The 19,236-nt window shown below is 38.7% G+C and overlaps 1 protein-coding gene across 1 annotated transcript; it reads left to right on the top strand.

The window, feature by feature from the left end:
- Nucleotides 1–30: 30 nt before the first annotated feature.
- Nucleotides 31–18,282, top strand: PDIA3 (protein disulfide isomerase family A member 3). The gene is made up of 13 exons (XM_015237086.3): nt 31–353; nt 5,538–5,616; nt 6,900–7,017; nt 9,252–9,359; nt 10,614–10,743; nt 13,634–13,750; nt 14,076–14,201; nt 14,815–14,997; nt 15,811–15,919; nt 16,454–16,582; nt 17,135–17,214; nt 17,574–17,631; nt 17,838–18,282. Exons 1-13 carry the CDS (start codon nt 187–189, stop codon nt 17,952–17,954), a joined length of 1,521 nt encoding a protein of 506 aa, XP_015092572.3. The 5' UTR covers nt 31–186; the 3' UTR covers nt 17,955–18,282.
- The last annotated feature ends 954 nt before the right edge of the window (nt 18,283–19,236 follow it).

Below are 19,236 nucleotides of genomic sequence, written 5' to 3'. Positions count from 1 at the left end.
CCGCGCAGCCAATCGGCGGCTGCCACACTGCGGCGCGAGCCGGGCTGGGGGGTTGGGACCTCCGGCTGCAGGTCCGCCTGGGCCAGACGCGCGAGCGCAGGCAGAGGGTGCGTGGTTGCCGGCCCGGCCTCCGCAGTCCCCGCCGAGCCCCGACCCTCCTGGCCGCCCCCACTTCACCTCGTCGCCATGCGCCTCCGCCGCCTAGCGCTGTTTCCGGGCGTGGCGCTGCTTCTGGCCGCGGCCCGTCTTGCCGCTGCCTCCGATGTGCTGGAACTCACGGACGACAACTTCGAGAGTCGCGTCTCCGACACGGGCTCTGCGGGCCTCATGCTCGTCGAGTTCTTCGCCCCCTGGTGAGGCCACTCAGCCGGGGCGGGAGAGGGAGGGCCGGGCTGGGCCGGGGGCGAAGGCGCGGGAACGGTTGGGCCTGCGTAGCGCCGGCTCCCTCCATCATTCTCGCGGGCCCGGCTGCGGCCGGCAGATTTCCACCCCCGGGGAACCGAGCAGAGAACGGAGAAGTCGGTGCTGATCGTCTGGGAGCGACACCCCTGAAGGAGAACACGGAGGCCCCTCTCACACAGGGCCACATCCTTACCTTGGTACTCTTGCGGCACTTCCTATTTGCAGAGGGTTTAACCCTCCCCTCCCCCGCTTTGATTGGTATCTTTACAGTTTCTGAGTCAGTGTTACTGTGTTTCATTCTATACACGAGGCATCCCAAGGCCTTATATTGAAAGCCAGCATTTCACGAAGTGCAGAGGCCCTGGGCTCCCGGGGTACTTCCTTCTTGCCCCACGCAGCCATTGGTTTCTAGCCAAGGTCACTCAGTGGCTGCAGAATGGTCATAAGTGCTTTCTTGAGGCAGGCCATTATTTTATCCATCGCATGGTGCACACATTTTCCGTTAAGCTGGTAACTTCTCAGCTCTAGGAGAATTCCTGTTAAAAAGAGTAGATGAACAAAGTAATTCCGTCAGAATCTGTCTAGATTGTCAGTTTTAATTAGGATTCCTGAAAAATGCCAAAGAAGACATCAATGAGAAAGTGTAAGTGTTGGAGTAATACTCCACTGAAGGGTGACTTAACTGAACAAGGGTATAAATTCCTTAGGGTAGGACTAACTGGAAATAAAAAGCTGGGGGTGGGGGCGGGGAGAGAGCGAATAGGATATCTGGCCCAGTAAACCTGGGTGTTTTTTTTTTTTTTTCACCTCCAAATCCTTACCGCAGCAAACAATGACTGTCTTAAGTCGGGACAGCTCAGTATGACCATGCTAATTAGAGTACTTAATTTTTCTTATGCCACAGTGACCCTTAATTGAAAATTATGTTCAAAAGTATCAGTAAAAGAAAATTAGTGTATAACTTTCACTTCTATAGTGAACTTCTCACTCTGGTCTTCACTCTGCAGAGACTCAGCTGACTTGAGGGTTACATGAGAAGTCCTATAATGAAGACCACCTGAACCAGAAGGGTGTGCTTAGAGGCAGCAAATTTTGTTTTCATTTGGTGGCTTGCGTCCAGGGCATTTGTGTGGCTGACCGACAGTCACATAATTGCAAATCATAGGTGGTCCTTATACATTTCTAAAACTCACATTCTCTTAGAAACAACTCTACCCAACTATATAACCATGCTGTTAACTTTGAGGGTGTGTTACTGTAAGTAGAATGGCTGTATGGAGTTGTATCAAAACTGTGTGGTGCCTCTGTGACTACAGGGTTCAACGTGAAGTGAATTGCAGTAGAATTGTGAGCTATTAGACTAGTTTAAAACAGATTTTTTTTTTTCCCAGTTGAAGGTGTTCTATTTTAAATTGTTTCATGTGCTTCCCTAAAAACTACATATCCCATCATGCACTAAACTATCCCCAAAACTGGGTGGATCTCTGCTGTGGTGTCTCCTTTTAATTGGCATGAAAGGTAAGGTCAGTTGCCACAGTGCTTGCAAGAAGGATCAGTTTTCTGAATGAGTAATTTGAAATCAAAGAAGTCTCCTGTTGATAATATCCTTATTTCTTCACATTCAACTTTTTATTTTTTAATATTTCAGCTGGAAATGTCTGACTGCTGTATTCTTTTGTACAGATCAGGAGTACTAGCTTACAAGTTAGGAACAGTAAGAGTTTAACAGCCTATTTTGAGCAAGTTATTTTCTCATTTGTTTTAGGGTATTTTTTCCTCTTTCATTTTACAAGTGAAAGTGAAAGATTTCTTTGCAACTGACTCTCTAGCCTAATTATTTCCATTGTGGAGTCTGTCATCTATGTAGTTCGTAAGAGTGAGACTATCTGAATTTCTCTGGGGAACAGAAGTATTTAAATATTTGTGATAATTTCTGAAAATTTATTGATCAGTGTTAAGTTTTAAAGTCTTCAGCATCTTCTTATGTTGTAGATTTGTGCCCTACCTTCTAGGACAGTAGTATTAAATAATAATATTTGATATACAGTGTTTACAGAGTATAGAAAAAGACCATGTGGATAGTATAAAATACAGTATTTAATATTTCTTATACATACTGATTCCTTTACTTGGAATTCCCATCTTCCTCCACCCCTGCAATCTTTACAGCAAGGTTTACCTCAAAAGTTACTTCTTCCTTCCCTAGACAACTGCCTGATTCCTCCCTCCTCTCTTCTGGGACCTAAGAATACTGTCTGTCACCCCTGCCAGACTGGTGTTCCTACAGGGAAAGGACTGTATCAATTTTTCTTCTATCAGAGCTTAAAGTAGCATGTGGCACATGGCAGGCATGTAGTAGTAATTGTTGGGTGAATGTATGTTGAGATTCATTATTAACTGCTAGGTGCCATCCCTGAAGATGAATGGGATTGTTTGTGTTTTAATACTATCTAGGAGTGGGTGAAAGAAGTAGTGATTAATCCTGATGATCACTTTCAAAATCCATCTAAATTCCGTTCCTTGTGAATTTAAAGAGGGCAGTCTCCTCCAGCCTCATTGGAACTCGTTAAACAGGTCCTCCCTTTGGACATTAGATGTTGTTACTGATATTAGCAGTGCTTAAGGCAGGGGTTTTCAGTCCCAGCCTTGCCATTTACACACACTCCCCCCATACCTCTGGTTATCTCCTGGATTCCTGAAGAAATCATTCAGTAAGTCCCAGGGTGGGGCCTAGGCATGCAATTTTTTTTTTAATGCTTAACATTTTTTATATGCATCTGTGTAGAGACCTACTGGTTTAGCCTAATTATTTTATACTATTTTTTTTTCTCTTCAGGTGTTTTAAGGTAGTTAAGGTGAAACTTCTTGTATCTGTTGCCTTGGCTTTCTTGACAATTGCTACATACCCGTTCAACAGAAATCTCTTAATACCCATAACGCAGTTGTCTCTTAACCAGAAAAAAGACCCTTCATAGTTCTCTAAATGCATCATTCTCAACAGTAACTTTACCTTTGCTCTACTATACCCCTTATCTAAAACACCTTACTGTGTCCTGTCTAAAGCCGTAAATCTTTTAGGCCCCAGTTCCAATTCTTACTCTCTGTAACACACATTCTTTTTAACCTCTGAACCCTTATTATGTTCCCAAAAGCCTGAATTCCTCAGCTAAATTGGTTATTTTATTAAATCATTTGGAATTTGTGCATTTTTGTTACAATCCAAGTATGTGAAATTTTAATTTACTATGGAATACAGAGGGTATAATACCATATATCAATAATGCCACATTAAAAATACATCTAAGATGCCACTAATTGTGAGAGGACTCATTTTACGTCTCACAAAGAAATTTTACCATTGAAATTATGACATGATTGTAAGACACATCCCAATTTCAGCTATGTTAAAATGTGCATCTGTGAAATACAGTATAATACTGTTCAGTCACCAACCAGTCTAAAAAGTAAAGCCAGTACAGTTGAAGTCACCTGTGTACCCCTGCTCCATCTTATGTACTCCCCCATCCTGAGTTTGGTTTTTATCATTTAGTTCTTTTATACTATTAGTAAATATGTATGTTACCCTAAGTATCATCTAATATCATAGTCTTTTTTTATATCACTGTTTCTTCAGTTAAGCTTTTCCTTTTTTTTTTTTCAGTTAAGCTTTCTAATGATTATTTTTAAACAGGACTTACAAAGACCTTGAAGAAGATAAACTCTTATAGTCCTTCATTTTATTTTATTTATTTATTTTTACCTTCAGTATTTTTTTTAACATTTTTTATTGATTTATAATCATTTTACAATTTGTGTCAAATTCCAGTGTTCAGCACAATTTTTCAGTCATTCATGGACATATACACACTCATTGTCACATTTTTTTCTCTGAGTTATAACATTTTGTGTGTATTTCCCTGTGATATACAGTGTAATCTTGTTTATCTATTCTACAATTTTGAAATCCCAGTCTATCCCTTCCCACCCTCCACCCCCATTATAGTCCTTCATTTTAAACAAGTTTTAGGGGCAAAATGTTTCCAAGTTACTTATTATCCATCCATTACTTAGTAAAATAAATTTTGCAACTTTTGGCCATGAAATATATCAGCTCAAGTTTCTGTGTTTCCTTCCTTCTGTTTTCTAATTCTTTCTATCTTTGCTGTCTATGGAGGAGGCCACAGAACTACTCACCTTCTCAAAGTGATCCCTCTGCAACCCACTGACTTTTGAAGAGATGATCTGTAGCTGGTGCTAGCTGTACACTGACAGGCTTCTCCCCCTGTGGCACATGCAGTGTGCCTATGGGACTGTTAGGGCTGTCTGGGCAAAGGAACAGGTGTTCCTGATGGTCCTCTGGGAAAATTCTAATTGACATAATGCCTTCTTATCAGTTCTTATAGCCAGGTGAACTGTGTAGCCTTAAAAATCAAGCTTGCTGTCTTAACTATGTCTTCCTAATGCTGTGTTGAAACTCAGATGAGAAGAAAAAAGCCTCTGTTGAGCTTCTAGAGTTATTTATATCAAATGAGCACCTTCTGGGCCTTATTCCACTCCCCCCTCAAACTGGGTTTCTGGTCAAAGAGAGTCATATTGAAGGGAAGGCGAAAATGTGCGTGACAGTGATTCTTAAAATGTTATAATCATACTTGGGACTTTATAAGGTTTCAATCACGATATTTTTAAGAACCTGTGACAATGCTAATTTCCCAAGAGAAAATATGCATCTTCCTTTAGGAAATGCTACCAGGAATGGGATAATTGCTGTCTTGCCCTTTATTTTTACTCATTAATTGGTCAAAAAGCCTTGAGCTCTTTCCCTCTTTAATGTGGAATATACTTCTGACTACAGTTTTCAGGACTCAGTTGCACTTCTAATTGAGAAAATAGATGCTGCTCTAGATAGAGCCAGTCCTGTAGAGTTGACCTCAGGCTGGAGATAGTACCTTTACCTCTGAGAGCTCTGGTTTACCTTATCATTAATGGATGTTGTTTAGGTGATGTTTTTGCTTTTGGAAGCAGCTACTAATTCAAAAGTAGTATTACAGTTTCCGATCCTTCCTAGAGAAACGAAGTTAACAAACAAGTAGGATTAAACTGAGAATTTGGCTTTTTTTTTTATTCAATCTATATAGGTGTGGACACTGCAAGAGACTTGCCCCTGAATATGAAGCTGCAGCTACCAGATTAAAAGGAATAGTCCCATTAGCAAAGGTGAGTATAGGTAGTGTCTTCATTAAAGGAAATAGGTATTTTAAATGGTAGTTGGTAAAAACTAAAATTGATTTCCCTTACTCTTACGGTGTTAAGAAAAGAACATAGTTTCTGGGCAAATACACTGACTATTATATTAATTATGGTTTCAAAAGATTAAAAGGAGTAAAACTAAGGGAAATACTGGTATGAGAAAGAAGCAAACTATATGGTAAGTAAGAATTAAGGGGCAAATATGAAAAGTAAAATTAGTTGTTAGAGGAAAATTACTGAGTAAATGAGTTTCCTAAGCTACTATTATGTTATTCACAATTACGGGAATAAGAAGATAACATGAGGATGTTGATAAGTATGTAACTAACTGGTCATCTGTAAACTTGGTGCTTGCTTTTCCAATCAAAGTAATACTTTCAGAATTTTGCCATTATTGTGTAGTAAACCCATAGTTGCTCCACAAGCTCACATCTCGGCCAGCCTCAAATAGTTCATACATATATAGGACTGTTGTTGGAACTGTTTTTAATCCTGATGTTCTGTGGCAGCTTGCCATAGGAAAAAAAAGTTCAATTATGATTAATGAGGCTATAGCCTCTGTCACTATAGACGCATTTCTGTTCTGAACTTCAGCTTATGTTAAAGCATTGGGATCGTACCTCAGAATCTTGTGGGGATTAAATGAGGTAATATGTGCCAAGTGCCAATAGCATTGCCTAGTTTGGAATAAGTGGCTAAATAGATGGAAATTGTTTTTCTTCTTCCTGATAGATCTCACCAGTTCTGTCATGTTATAGTTTAGCCTAGATTCAAACTAGCTCAGGGAGCATGTTTAAGGATCAGTATCTTTCTTTGCTAATATCCCTGTGGTGACTTGCCAGATCACATTATACCCCACCTCACTTAAAAGGAAGGGTCACCCATTCGTACATCCCATTGATGATAATCATTATGAAAGTAAGCCACTGTTTCTAATTTAAGTGATTTATCCCTCACATATTCTGAGAGGGAAGAAGAAGTAGAGACCACTGCTTTAGACAATAGAGACTCTAAGGGCAGAAGTGAAATAGTCATTTGTGCATTTTGTATGAGGTCCAGGAATCTACCTTAGGTGGTTCTGACATAGCTAGCACAGCACTAGTCTGCTTTTAAAATCGAACGTTCTGTGGGATGTGTGCCAAGAATTGCTTAATCTTGTATAATTTGACCAATCTTAATATTTTGGGAATATAGGAAGAACCTGCAACAGGCATTTGGATGACAAATGGTTCCTGTATTTTAATCTTTAGGTTGATTGTACTGCCAACACAAACACCTGTAATAAGTATGGAGTCAATGGATATCCAACCCTGAAGATATTTAGAGATGGTGAAGAAGCAGGTGCTTACGATGGGCCCAGGACTGCCGGTAAGGATCCTGAATTACATTCTGGAAACTGCATCTGTTGTTTCAGTAACCTGTTCTTTGTAGTGAGAACATGACATTTTCTATACAATATACTTTAGGTCTTAACAATTCCTCATCTAATAGGTCAGTTTGGTAGCTAACAAAAGACTTCTCTAAATGAACAGATTATGTAAGTAATGTAGAAAATACTTGAAGTTATAAGGTCTACTGGGTGTTTTGTTAATTTGACAACCATTTATTGAGTACCTGCTCTGTGCTAGATATTCTAGATATAGTAAGTGCCCAGTATTTACTGATAAACAAAACACAAGGTTCATATTCTTGTTGTTTTGTTTTGGTTTGACTTTTGGTTTTTTGTGGGGTTTTTTTGGTTTTTGTTTGGGGGGGTAATTAGATTTATTTATTGTTGTTTTTTTAATGGAGGTAGTGGGGATTGAACCCTGGACCTCATGCATGCTAAGCATGCGCTCTGCTACTGAGCTATACCCTTCTGCCCAAGGTTCATATTCTTGTGATGCTTACATTCTGGGAGATGAAGAGAAAGCAGCAAACAAGTTTAAAAATATATATAGATATAGATAACCACTTCACATTTGTTAGGATGGCTACTATCAAAGAAAAGAAAAGAACAACTGTTGGCAAGGATGTGGAGAAACTGGAACCATTCTACACTGTTGGTGTGAACTTAAAATGGTGCATGCAGCCTCAGTGGAAAACAGTATGGTGGCTCCTGAAAAAATAAAAATAAGATTAGTATATGATCCACCAATTACACTTCTGGGTATATACCCGAAAGAACTAAAAGAGTCTGGAAGTACTTTCTCCGTCAATTAGTAAATCGTTAGAACTCTCAGAAGAGGAACAGGATGAGAGGTGTGATATTACGGAGGAGCAGCACTGCCTCTGTTGACCTGGGACCATTGTGAGTCTGTGAATGGTTTCACTGGAGCCCAGGAGAAAGTATAATAATGGCCTGTCAGCTAGGCTTAAATTAAAACAAGTTTTGTGTGTGTGTGTGTGTGTGTGTGTGTGTGTGTGTGGTTATTATTTCCAAATCATTTTACTTACTTAGCCCATTTCATCATCAGTAGGAAAGTGTGATTTGGGTGGATCCCATACATGGCATAGTTGGACCTGTATATAATTAAACCCCAGTACAAGCTAGCCGATTCACTGCATTTTCTGCTTCTAAACATAAGGCTACATATGACTCTTTGTGCCACTTGATAAAGGATTTGCTTACTCATTTAACTTATTTGCAAAATGGATATTTTTTGAACTTGTTATGTGCTAGGTATTTTTCTTAGAGCTAGATATATATCAGTGAGCAAGGCAGACAAAAATCCCTACCCATTTGGAATTTACTCTGTAATGGAGAGAGAAAGACAAATAATGATACCGTGTCTTAATTAGATGGATGAAATGTGCTGTAAGAAAAGCAAGGAAAGGAGATAAGGGAGTGTTGGAGGTTGAATAGGTTTTAGTTAACAAGGAATGGTCAGGGGAGGCTTCCTTGACAAGATGACATTTTGAATAAAGACCTCAAAAAGAGGAAGCTGAGGAAGGGAGCCAGGTAGATATCTGGGGAAAGATTGTTATAGGCAGAGAACATGCTCAGAGGTATTATTTATATTTATAAACACTTGAAAACGTGACTGGTAGGGCTATAAATAAGTACAATCTCTTCAGGAGGCAGTTAAATAATTATAAATGCAGGTACTCCTTGACCCAGTGAATCCACCTCTAGGAATTTACCTTACAGGTAAACTCAATCACATGTAAAGGGACGTTAGTATAATGGTTGTTTATTGCAGAATAATTTATAACAGCAAGAAATGGGAAACATGTTCAACTGTGACTATTTAAATAAATTATGGTACATCCATAATACAATGAAACACCATGGCTATAAAAAAGATTGAGGTAGCTCTTTATGTATATATCTCTAAACTATGTTAAATGACAAAAATAAGATACAGAGCAGCATATATGTATGCTGCCATTTGAGGAGAAAAAATGTGTAAAGCTTGTTTATGAATAATATGTTTAGGATGAGATACAAAAAACTGAAATATTAATCCTGTAGTGGGGAAACTGAGTAACTAGGGACAAGGATTTGAAGAAACCTTCATTGTATACCCTTTTGAACCTTTTAAACTTTGAGTCATGTGAATGATTACCTTTTCAAAAATTATTAATGTGTGTTGCTATAATCTTTCATCTTGCCTTTTAAGATGGAATTGTCAGCCACCTGAAGAAGCAGGCTGGACCAGCTTCAGTTCCTCTCAGGACTGAGGAAGAATTTGAAAAGTTCATTAGTGATAAAGATGCTTCTGTGGTGGGTAAGTAGCAAATATTTGATTCTGCCACAAAATTATCAACATAGTTTCAAAAGCCCTCAGTGTGAATAAACAACAAAGTTAAAACTGTTTAGGAAACTTAGGGGCAGTTGAAAAGAAAACTCACAGAATTATTATACTCACAGTATTACTATAATGTGGAAATAACTGGTGTTATTTATTTGAGTGACTTTGTATTCTTACAGATGTGAAGACTTAATTTCAATTAAGGGACTGAAATAGGAATATCTTCAGTTTTTCTTATCACTTCTTAATCTCAGATTTAACTCAGTAGGGTAGTGAATATTGAAAATCGGGTTTAAGATGGGAGGATACAAGTAAATAATAAACCTGTGTCTGTTTGCACAGTCATAGGGGAATTTACAGTCAAATTGCTAGGATTGTGTATATATTTATAGCAATCTTTGCTTTCTTAAGTGTTGTAATATCTCATTTATTTTTAAAATAACTTGAGCCACAACATTGTAAAATGGCTATAACTCAATTAAAAAAACGTTTAAAAAAAAAAAACCCAAAAAACAAACTTGAGCCAGTTAAACACATTCTACATCTTGGGTGTTTTTTGTTTTGTTTTAAATGTAATGTATAATATATTTCACTAAAATTAAATTTAAACATACAAGCTTGTGCTTCTCTTAATCTCCTAATTACTGTAATAAAATTGACTCTCTGGCAGTAGAATATGGTTTATTATTAAAATTTGACTAAAATCCACTTCTTATCATCTGGATTTTACTGATTCTGTATCTTTTACATGGAATTAACCATAAGCAGACATTTAATAAACATTTAGGTTTTGATAACTTTTCTAGACTTAAGGTTCTAAAGACAAGTAAGACATAGAAAAAAATATAATGAATTAATTTACAGTTTATTTTGATGTATTGTCTTATTTAATCCTCTGACACCTGAAATAGTCTCTGAAACTCTAAGAAGTTAAACAATTTGCTCAAAAGTTTTCGGTTGTGATAAACTGGAATTAACACTTGAACCCTGACAAATCTTCCTCTTGGCTCCCTCAGAAATGTTTTTTTAAAGGCCTTGAGGAAGAATTCTTATCTTAAAAGTTTTGTAAAGTGTCCTCGGTTGTCATGGCAAAGCAGACCCAGTCCTCCTACCTATCTCATTTTGCTTATCCATAATAGAAAAAGGCTTTGAAAAACAGAAGAATTTTAAAGTTTTGGGTATGTCTTAGCACTTACTGTTTCTTCCTTGTGTTTGACGTTTTCTATATAGGTTTTTTCAAGGATTTATTTAGTGAAGCTCACTCAGAGTTTCTAAAAGCAGCCAGCAACTTGAGGGATAACTACCGATTTGCACACACCAATGTTGAGTCTCTGGTGAACAAATATGATGATGATGGAGAGTAAGTAACTGAGTTGAATGTCCTTGTTGCATCTTGATCAAGTGCTATTGTGTGAACTGGTGATTTTTATGCATAGTTTTCCAAAAGGTTTATCGAGCACTTAGTTGGCATTAAGCTAAGTACTGGAAACTGTTGCTGCCCTTGGGCGGTATCCAGTAGCGGGAGACAGTGAATATATTTAAAAATATAAGTGTAAGTGAGCATTATCGATATTGTAGATAGATACACAGAATGTACTGGAAATACAGAGAAGGGAGTGATTTTTTTCTTTTGAGGTGGGGAGTAGCACTGGAAAAAACTTCCATCAAGGAGGTGACTCTTGAGGTGTATCTTGAAAGATAAGTTTTTCCAGGCAGGGTATGACAGTGGGATAAAAATTATTCCAGATAGAGCAGCAGGAGTGAAGGCCCCAAGATGTGAAGCGACCTAGGCATATTGGGACTGTAGTTCTGCTGGAGTATTGTTCATAAATGAGGTCATAGTGAAAGGTAAGATTGGAGAGGTAAGCAGAGGCCAAATTATAGAAGAGCTTAAGTGCCACACAGAGCAATTCAGATTTTACCTTTTAGGCATTTGGCAGCCACTGAAAGACTTTGAGCTAGAGAGTAATGTGATTAATTTTGTTTCAGAAGACAAGTCACTGTTCTGCCAGAAAAGGCACCCATATAGTGGTGATTTGAAAGGGGAGGGGAGACAAGGCAGTTAGGAGAGTCTAAACTAAGGGTAAGAGTCTAAATTAAAGCAGTGTTAGGGGCAATGGCGAAAAAGGAGTATTAAAAATGTAAATAATAGGATTTTTGAAATCCTGCACATCCTAGCCTTGTGTGAAAAAGGGAAGCTCTATAGTGAATCTAGGTTTCTAAAGACTTGGATGAGTGGGCCAGTGACAGTCATCATCCAACTAGGAAAAAGAAAAGGAGAAACAAATTAGAAAGGAATGATGATGAATTCTGTTTTGGCACAGTGAGTTTGAGAAGTTTGTCAGACATCCAGGTAGTGAGGACCCAGTGGACAACTGGACTAATGAGAGTAAAATTCAGGAAAAGTTCTGAACTAGAGATAAAGGATTATAGGCCAACCACATAGTGGTTATTGAAACCATGGGACTAGATGAGATCACTCAGGGTGAACATATAAAGCAGGAAGAAAAGTGTGCCAAGGGTTAGTGTTATTTATTTATATCTAACAAAATATGCGGTTTTTACTATGTGCCATTTACTGTTAACTCATTTAACCCTCTTAACAACCTGGTGAGACAGATCTGTCATTACAAATCCCCATTTTACAGAGGAGAAAGCACACACAGAAGTGAAGCTTCACACTGACAGTAAGTGGCAGAACTAGGATTTGAACCTTTGCAGCTGGAAGGGCTGGCTGCAGAGCTGTTAGGCTTGACCACGAGGCTCTACTGCCCTTTTTTTTTTAGGGGGTGGTAATTAGGTTTAATTTTAGGTTTATTTATTTTTTTAATGGAGGAATTGGAAATGGAACCCAGGACCTCATGCATGCTAAGCAGGCACTCTTCCACTGAGCTATAGCCTCCCCACTGCTGCCTTTTAAATTAAGAGACACCAGGTCTATAAATGCGGAGCCACTTGTGGCTCATTAAGCACAGCAACTATCAGCCTGTTAATCTTAGGTTTGTTCACTGTATCTGCCTCTCACGCTTGCCATTTAAAGCCTCTGATCAGGTGACTTATTGAGACCTTATATGAAGGGTGTCTTAAGGTCTTCTTGTGTTCCCCAACACCATATCATCATTAAACATATTTGGAATGATCTGATTTCTTTTTTTTTTTTTTGACAATAAACTGCTCTGAAATTGGTAACTATACTTAAATCTTAGACCTGTTCACATTCTTGGTTGCCCAGTACGTTTGTCTTAGGTTTCCTTTTGCCATCTAATTTCCCTGTGTCGTATGAAAATGCCTATGTTTTAAGTGACATAAAGTTAATGGTTAATATTGGAAGAGTGGGGGCGGGGTATAAGAACTTAAAGGTGCAGACACCTGGCCCAAAACAAGTGATAAAATTGTATATGAGTGTGTAGTATGGGGAGGAGGAATGAATGAAAGAGACACTAGAGGCTAGATGCTGGTAGTTACAACAGTGGTATTTTCTGGGAAAGCTTGTGCTAGATATAAACCTGTGACTCAGAACCAAATTGGGGTTCAGTTTTAGCTGAACAAAAGGCTAGAAAGTAAAGAAGGAATTTTCCTTCAGTATTCTAATGGAATGAGGAAAGCTTGGCTTAGGTAGAGAGGCAAAGTAGTACCAGTGAGAGAAAAATTTGTAAACTTGGTTTATTGGGATGGAGAAATGTAGAACAAAGACATTTCTAATGAACTCAAGCTAAACATTATCTGTAATCATATACCTACCTACAGAATTTTATATAGCTGGAAGGACTTTTGAAGATACTTTCTCTAATGAAGTAGTTTTCTTCCTGTGTGGGAGGGTTGAATTTTCAAAGAGGCAGGGCAAGGTACCTTCCAATAAAGTTTGGAAATTAATTTTCTACTCAAACTCCTTTTTGCACTGATGAAAAAGCTGAAGCCCAGGAGGATTAAATTAATACCTGGCCCAAGGTCTTTGAAATTAGTGGTGGAACGAGAATTAGAACCACAGTCTCCTAAGTTTCCAACCCAGAGTTTTATTAAACTCTCATCATACCCAATTATTGCACTTGAGAGTAAGGTGGTTAGCTCTTTAGTGTTGATGAGAAGGTTAAGGTGCCAATGCTATGGTCCCAGAAAAGAGTCCTTATGTGCTTAAATGGTGACAGGAGTAGTGGCAGCAAGAGTAGATCATCTGAGTTTTAAATAAAAGATGGGAGACAGGTCTTCTGTTGTCTACCTACCTACTAAGACTTTTTTTTTTTTTTTTAAAGGGGTATCACCTTGTTTCGCCCTTCACATCTGATAAACAAGTTTGAGGACAAGACTGTGGCATATACAGAAGAGAAAATGACCAGTGGCAAGATTAAAAAATTTATCCAGGAAAACATGTGAGTACCTCTTTATAATTTTTTGGAATTAATTGGCTTCATTTTAGTTTGTTTACCTGTGTTACTAAGCAGAGCCATGTTTTGGAGTAAATAGTCTGATCACTTGATTGTAATGATAATAGTTGAAGTTTATATTAAAGCAGTAACGTTTGGGCCCTAGAACTCCTATTGTGGTTCTGTAACGTACATTGCTCAGTACTTATCCTATACTTATCCTATACGTTGAAAATTTCTTTCTTTTTAAGTACTATCAGTTACTTTGTGATAATTCCATAATTTAGCTATAAGCCTGTCAAATTTGATAATAGATTTTTTTTCACTGCAGTTTTGGTATCTGCCCTCACATGACAGAAGACAATAAAGATTTGATACAAGGCAAGGACTTACTTTTGGCTTACTATGATGTGGACTATGAAAAGAATGCTAAAGGTTCCAACTACTGGAGAAACAGGTAATAAAAATCATTTTTTCCCCTGTGTAAACAAGGTTACTCAGTGCATAAACAGTTCCTTCTAACTATCCTGTTACCACATGTGATATGAGGACAGATAAGAATGGGAACAATTGGCTCTCCAAAACTACATTTGAAGCCATAAGGGCAAATAACAAACTGCTTCCAGCGTCTGCTGGGCACAACTTCCATAGGTGCTCCTTTGCCTTGTGACACAGCCAATTCCTAACCTCCCAGTAAAAGATGCAAATGTGACCTAAAGTATACTTTGAAACATTGTGCCTTCTTGCCCATTGAGACTCTCAGTGCATTTTATCCTTATAAATTTTCTCTGCAAGTCAGTTATTATGCCTGCAATATTTTACAGTTAAATAATACAGCAAGATTCAGTGGGAACGGACTATTTGTTTGGGTACCACAAGTTTGGCAATGAAGTTCAGTAAGACATTGAAGTATACCATAATCCTATGCCAGTGCCCAAGAACACAAGTTCACACTGATTCCAGAGGGCTGCATGGACTGTTAAACTTTGCTTTCTAGCCTTTTGCTTGGTTTCAGAAGTGCTTTACCACCCTAGTATAATCTTGCCATTAATATCTCCTGTTTCCCATAGAGTGATGATGGTGGCAAAGAAATTCCTGGATGCTGGGAAGAAACTCAACTTTGCTGTAGCTAGCCGCAAAACCTTTAGTCATGAACTTTCTGATTTTGGCTTGGAAAGCACTGCTGGAGAGGTTCCTGTTGTTGCTATCAGGACTGCAAAAGGAGAGAAGTTTGTTATGCAAGAGGAGTTCTCGTGAGTTAAAAGTTAGCGTGGGTTAGGGATTTGATTCTGCAAAGAAATATTAAAGCCTTTTATACTACTGAGGGTTTATAAAGAAGAACAGAGGAATGTGAAGCTAGGTCTCCTAGTCAAGATTGTCACTTTTCTCAATTAATCATACATACTTTAAGGGTCATGATTCTTAAATTCTGAAAAGTAACAAAAAGATGGCAGCTTGGAATTTTTACATGATTGTTTCCACTCTGCCATTAGAAACAGTAGATAGAGAACATTAGGTGGTCTCTTTGAGACTGATATAATTTCAAACCACCCCAGTCCCCTCCCATCCCTACAGAATGCCTTTTCTTCTTGGAATACCACATTGGCCTAAAGTAAACTCAGGGAATTGGAAAGATCTTAAGACCCCAGACAATTTTGACCATCACCTTCTGAGACTTTGGGAGATCAGTACAAGAGAAAAATCTTCCTGTGAGTGAATCAGTAAAACAAAATACCATAAATAGACACCATTCTCCAGAGCAACAAAACAAGACCTAGTTCTTTTGCAGAATTGAATTTCCAGAAGGACCAGTGTTTTCTTCCTTCTCTGACCTTTCGTCCACAAAGAACACGTTAGAAATACAAGGAGGTGGTTGGTTTCTTGTTTAGTCTATAGTTCTGTATTTTGAGAGATAAGACGACCCCCCCCCCTTTTTTTTGCCTTCTACTTGCTTTCTAGCCTGGAAATTTAAGCTAAAATATGTAGAAACTATTATAAGAAACTGCTTTTAGTTCTTTCAATGGTGGGAGTTAGTTAAATCTGATCCTTGTTTTTTCCAATTGCAGGCGTGATGGCAAGGCTCTTGAGAGATTCCTGCAGGATTACTTTGATGGCAACCTGAAGAGATACCTGAAGTCTGAGCCTATTCCAGAGAGCAATGATGGACCTGTAAAGGTGAGGCGCCCACAGTCTCCCCAAGCCTCTACACAGCCGCCCCTCCTCACTTTATTTTAGAAATGCTGGGTCTGAGTGAAGACCTTGTTGGCTATTGAGTTTTGTTTTTGTTTGTCTTCACCTCCCTTAGTCATAAAATAAGCACTGGCAGAGCTCATAATGTCAGTAGGGACAGGAGTATAAACCTTCATAGAAATTTCTGATGATATTTATATTAGGGCTAGGTTTTTTGGGGGACAGAGCAAGTTAACCCCTAAGAACAGTTTTAAGATTTTTGCTCTGAGATTATTTTAAGGAAGGGTTGGGTAGCACTCTGACTTCCTGAACTTAGTTTGACAGGTGACAGACATGGGAATGAGTTGGTTTCTGGGGAAAAGTAACATCTTAATGTAGTCTATTAAATGTGAGTTGGGTTTCAGTAACATATTTTCAGTGGCAACACAACAAATTTGAGAGGGATTGGGTCCAGAAAGAAATACAGCTCGTGAATTTATTTAACTGGCTTTATCAACTAGAGAATCTTCCGTTTTCCAGGTGGTGGTAGCAGAGAATTTTGATGAAATAGTGAATGATGAAAATAAAGATGTGCTGATTGAATTTTATGCTCCTTGGTGTGGTCACTGTAAGAATCTGGAGCCGAAGTATAAAGAACTGGGAGAGAAAGTAAGTCTAAACCATATTCTAAGAAAAGGTTTGAGTTGGGAAGTTCACATTCAGCATTGGGTAATTAGTTATAATTATTTCAGAACCAAAGTACTGGTAGATTTTTTCCATCTGTTTATTCACTTTCTCCTGACTGCCCTCTAGTGTCTCTAGTCTGTTCAGTGCCTCAGATACCTGCTTTAACATTCCACTCCTTAGATTCAATCTAGATTGTGGTTAAAATTATCCTGGCTACTGAATTTTGGTAATGACTTAGATGAATTCATTATGTTCCTTCATTTTAAAACACTTTTGTTTAGCCCTTGTAAAATCTTACTTGGGCTAGGTAATTTTGAAGGTGGCTGTATAGGGAGTCTTAATATGTAGGAGCCAAGAGAGAAAAGGGAAGCTTATGGAAGGTTAGATACTGTGTGCAAGTATCACTACTCTTCCCATCTCAGCAGCAAACCTTATCCAGGTGTTTAAAGAATAAGGTCGTTTTAAGCCCTAAATTGACGAAGTGTCCCTCAGTCACTGAAAACTTGAAATTTAAAGATCTAACCTTTTTAACAGCTCAGAAAAGACCCAAATATTGTCATAGCCAAGATGGATGCCACAGCCAATGATGTGCCTTCTCCATATGAAGTCAGAGGGTAAGTAGATTAAAAACTAGTAAAAGTCTCTAGGCAATTGATAGGGGAAGATAAGCTTGTAAACCATTTCTTCATTGGGCATGGTTTGGGGAGTCCTCATATTCCTGTTGAGTACGGAACCACCCAGTGCCTTCCTGGCTTAAAGGTTCTGCAGCATGGCCCCACATGACTGCTACAGATTTTGTGAGTTGTCTTATTCCTGAGTTTTGATAGGGTGTAACCTAGCCACTGATGGAGAATAGTATCTGGTAAGATTGGAAACCATGAAGAGAGGTGATTCCCAGAAACAGTTACTGAGGAAGTAGATGTCAGAGTTAGTCTAGAACTTGAAATTAGTCCACTCTTCTTTCTTTTCCCAGTTTTCCTACCATCTACTTCTCTCCAGCCAACAAGAAGCTAAATCCAAAGAAATATGAAGTAAGTGCATTGTCTCATCTCTCTACAAATACACACACACACACACGTCCAGTTCTTTAAGTTTATGTAACTGGAAATTCCAGTCTTGTGGTCAATATATGTGGTTGCTAATGTGCTTTTACAAACTCAAAAGTCTTCCTGTTGGCCAAAAACAAGCCAGGGTTCTTTAAAAGTTTAAATTTTCAGAGTAATCTTTCTGTTTTCAGGGTGGCCGTGAATTAAGTGATTTTATTAGCTATTTAAAGCGAGAGGCAACAAATCCCCCTGTAATTCAAGAAGAAAAATCCAAGAAGAAGAAGAAGAAGGCAGAGGAAGATCTCTAAAGCAGCAGCCAAACATACCACTTTGTAAAAGGACTCTTCCACCAGAGATGGGGAAAACCATTAGGGAAGACCGGGAGCCATGCGGGATTATTACCTCTCAGGGCTGAGAGGATAGAATGGATATAATCTGAACCCTGTTAAATTTTCTCTAAACTGTTTCTTAGCTGCACTGTTTATGAAAATACCAGAACCAGTTTATGTTTGCAGTTTTGGGAAAAATTATTTGTGTTGGGGAGATTGTTGTGCGGGTGGGGGGAATTGAGTTGGGGGGTTATTTTCTAATTTTTTTTGTACATTTGGAACAGTGACAATAAATGAGCCCCCTTTATACTGTCTTTTCTCTATGATGTGGGGAACCAAAGGTTCTCTAGACCAGCACTGTCCAATAGAACTTTCTGCAGTGATGGAAATGTTCTATAATCTTCACTAATACCTGTAGCTATTGAACATTTGAAATGTAGCTAGAAACCGTATTTTAAATTTTCATTAAATAGTCACATGTAGTGACTACCATAATGGCCAGAAAACTGTACGGTACAGGGTCCATAGTTATCACCTGTAAATCCTTTCCAAATTTCATCTCTTCCTAGCCTTACGTGTTTATTGCCCAGGCCCATAGCCTGATGAGAACAGGTGAAGGGCCTTTCTTGTTGGGCTGTTTCTGGCCTGCCCATGCCCTAAGGATGGGTTGCTGTTTATCCTTGCCATGCAGCTGAGCATGTTTATACCTCCCAAGGGCTATTCTCTGCCCAGAGGTGTTCTATGTGGGTGTGGCATGAGGTTGGGGTTCCATCCAAGTTGTTTCAGGAATTGCTGACGTTGCTGGGTGCAGCTCTCTCCCCCAAACCCCAGGGTGTGGCCATTAACTTCCCTCTCCAGTGGAACTGGGAAAGGCAGTATCGTTCCTGGTTTAAGTAAAACATCCATTTTATTATGTAACAGTGAGTAATGAATAGGACTGGTGTGATCTTTGGTTCAAATTAATTAAATCATTTCCCTCTTCCTTTTTGTGGGTAAATCCAAATCCTATCTATAGTTATGGTTTTCAGTTACTGGATAATTCCAGATGGGAGCCCCTCATGGTCCTCAACTTGCATGTCTAGAAAAGAACTTTATTCCTACTGTAACCTCCAGATGTCAGTTGTAAGATAGATTAGGTAGAGCCTCATAGCAAAAATATGTATCAGGGTCATCTATAGTGCTATGAGAGAAGTAAAGACACCTAACTGTAATCATGGAGATTCTAATTAATGCGACCTGGCCTGGGATCTGAGGATCTAAT

The sequence above is a fragment of the Vicugna pacos genome, chromosome 6 (genome assembly GCF_048564905.1).
Source record: "Vicugna pacos chromosome 6, VicPac4, whole genome shotgun sequence".
In the NCBI taxonomy this organism is placed as follows: Eukaryota; Metazoa; Chordata; class Mammalia; order Artiodactyla; family Camelidae; genus Vicugna; species Vicugna pacos.
Note: the sequence above shows the minus strand (reverse complement) of the source record. Positions and strands in the feature narration are given on the sequence as shown.

What these genes read in the sequence shown, in the direction of transcription:
- PDIA3 (XM_015237086.3), top strand. Translation starts at nt 187, where the DNA reads ATGCGCCTCCGCCGCCTAGCGCTGTTTCCGGGCGTGGCGCTGCTTCTG. An exon ending in GTCGAGTTCTTCGCCCCCTG is followed by an intron (nt 354 to 5,537) that starts GTGAGGCCACTC and finishes CAATCTATATAG; the next exon opens with GTGTGGACACTGCAAGAGAC. An exon ending in GAATAGTCCCATTAGCAAAG is followed by an intron (nt 5,617 to 6,899) that starts GTGAGTATAGGT and finishes TTTAATCTTTAG; the next exon opens with GTTGATTGTACTGCCAACAC.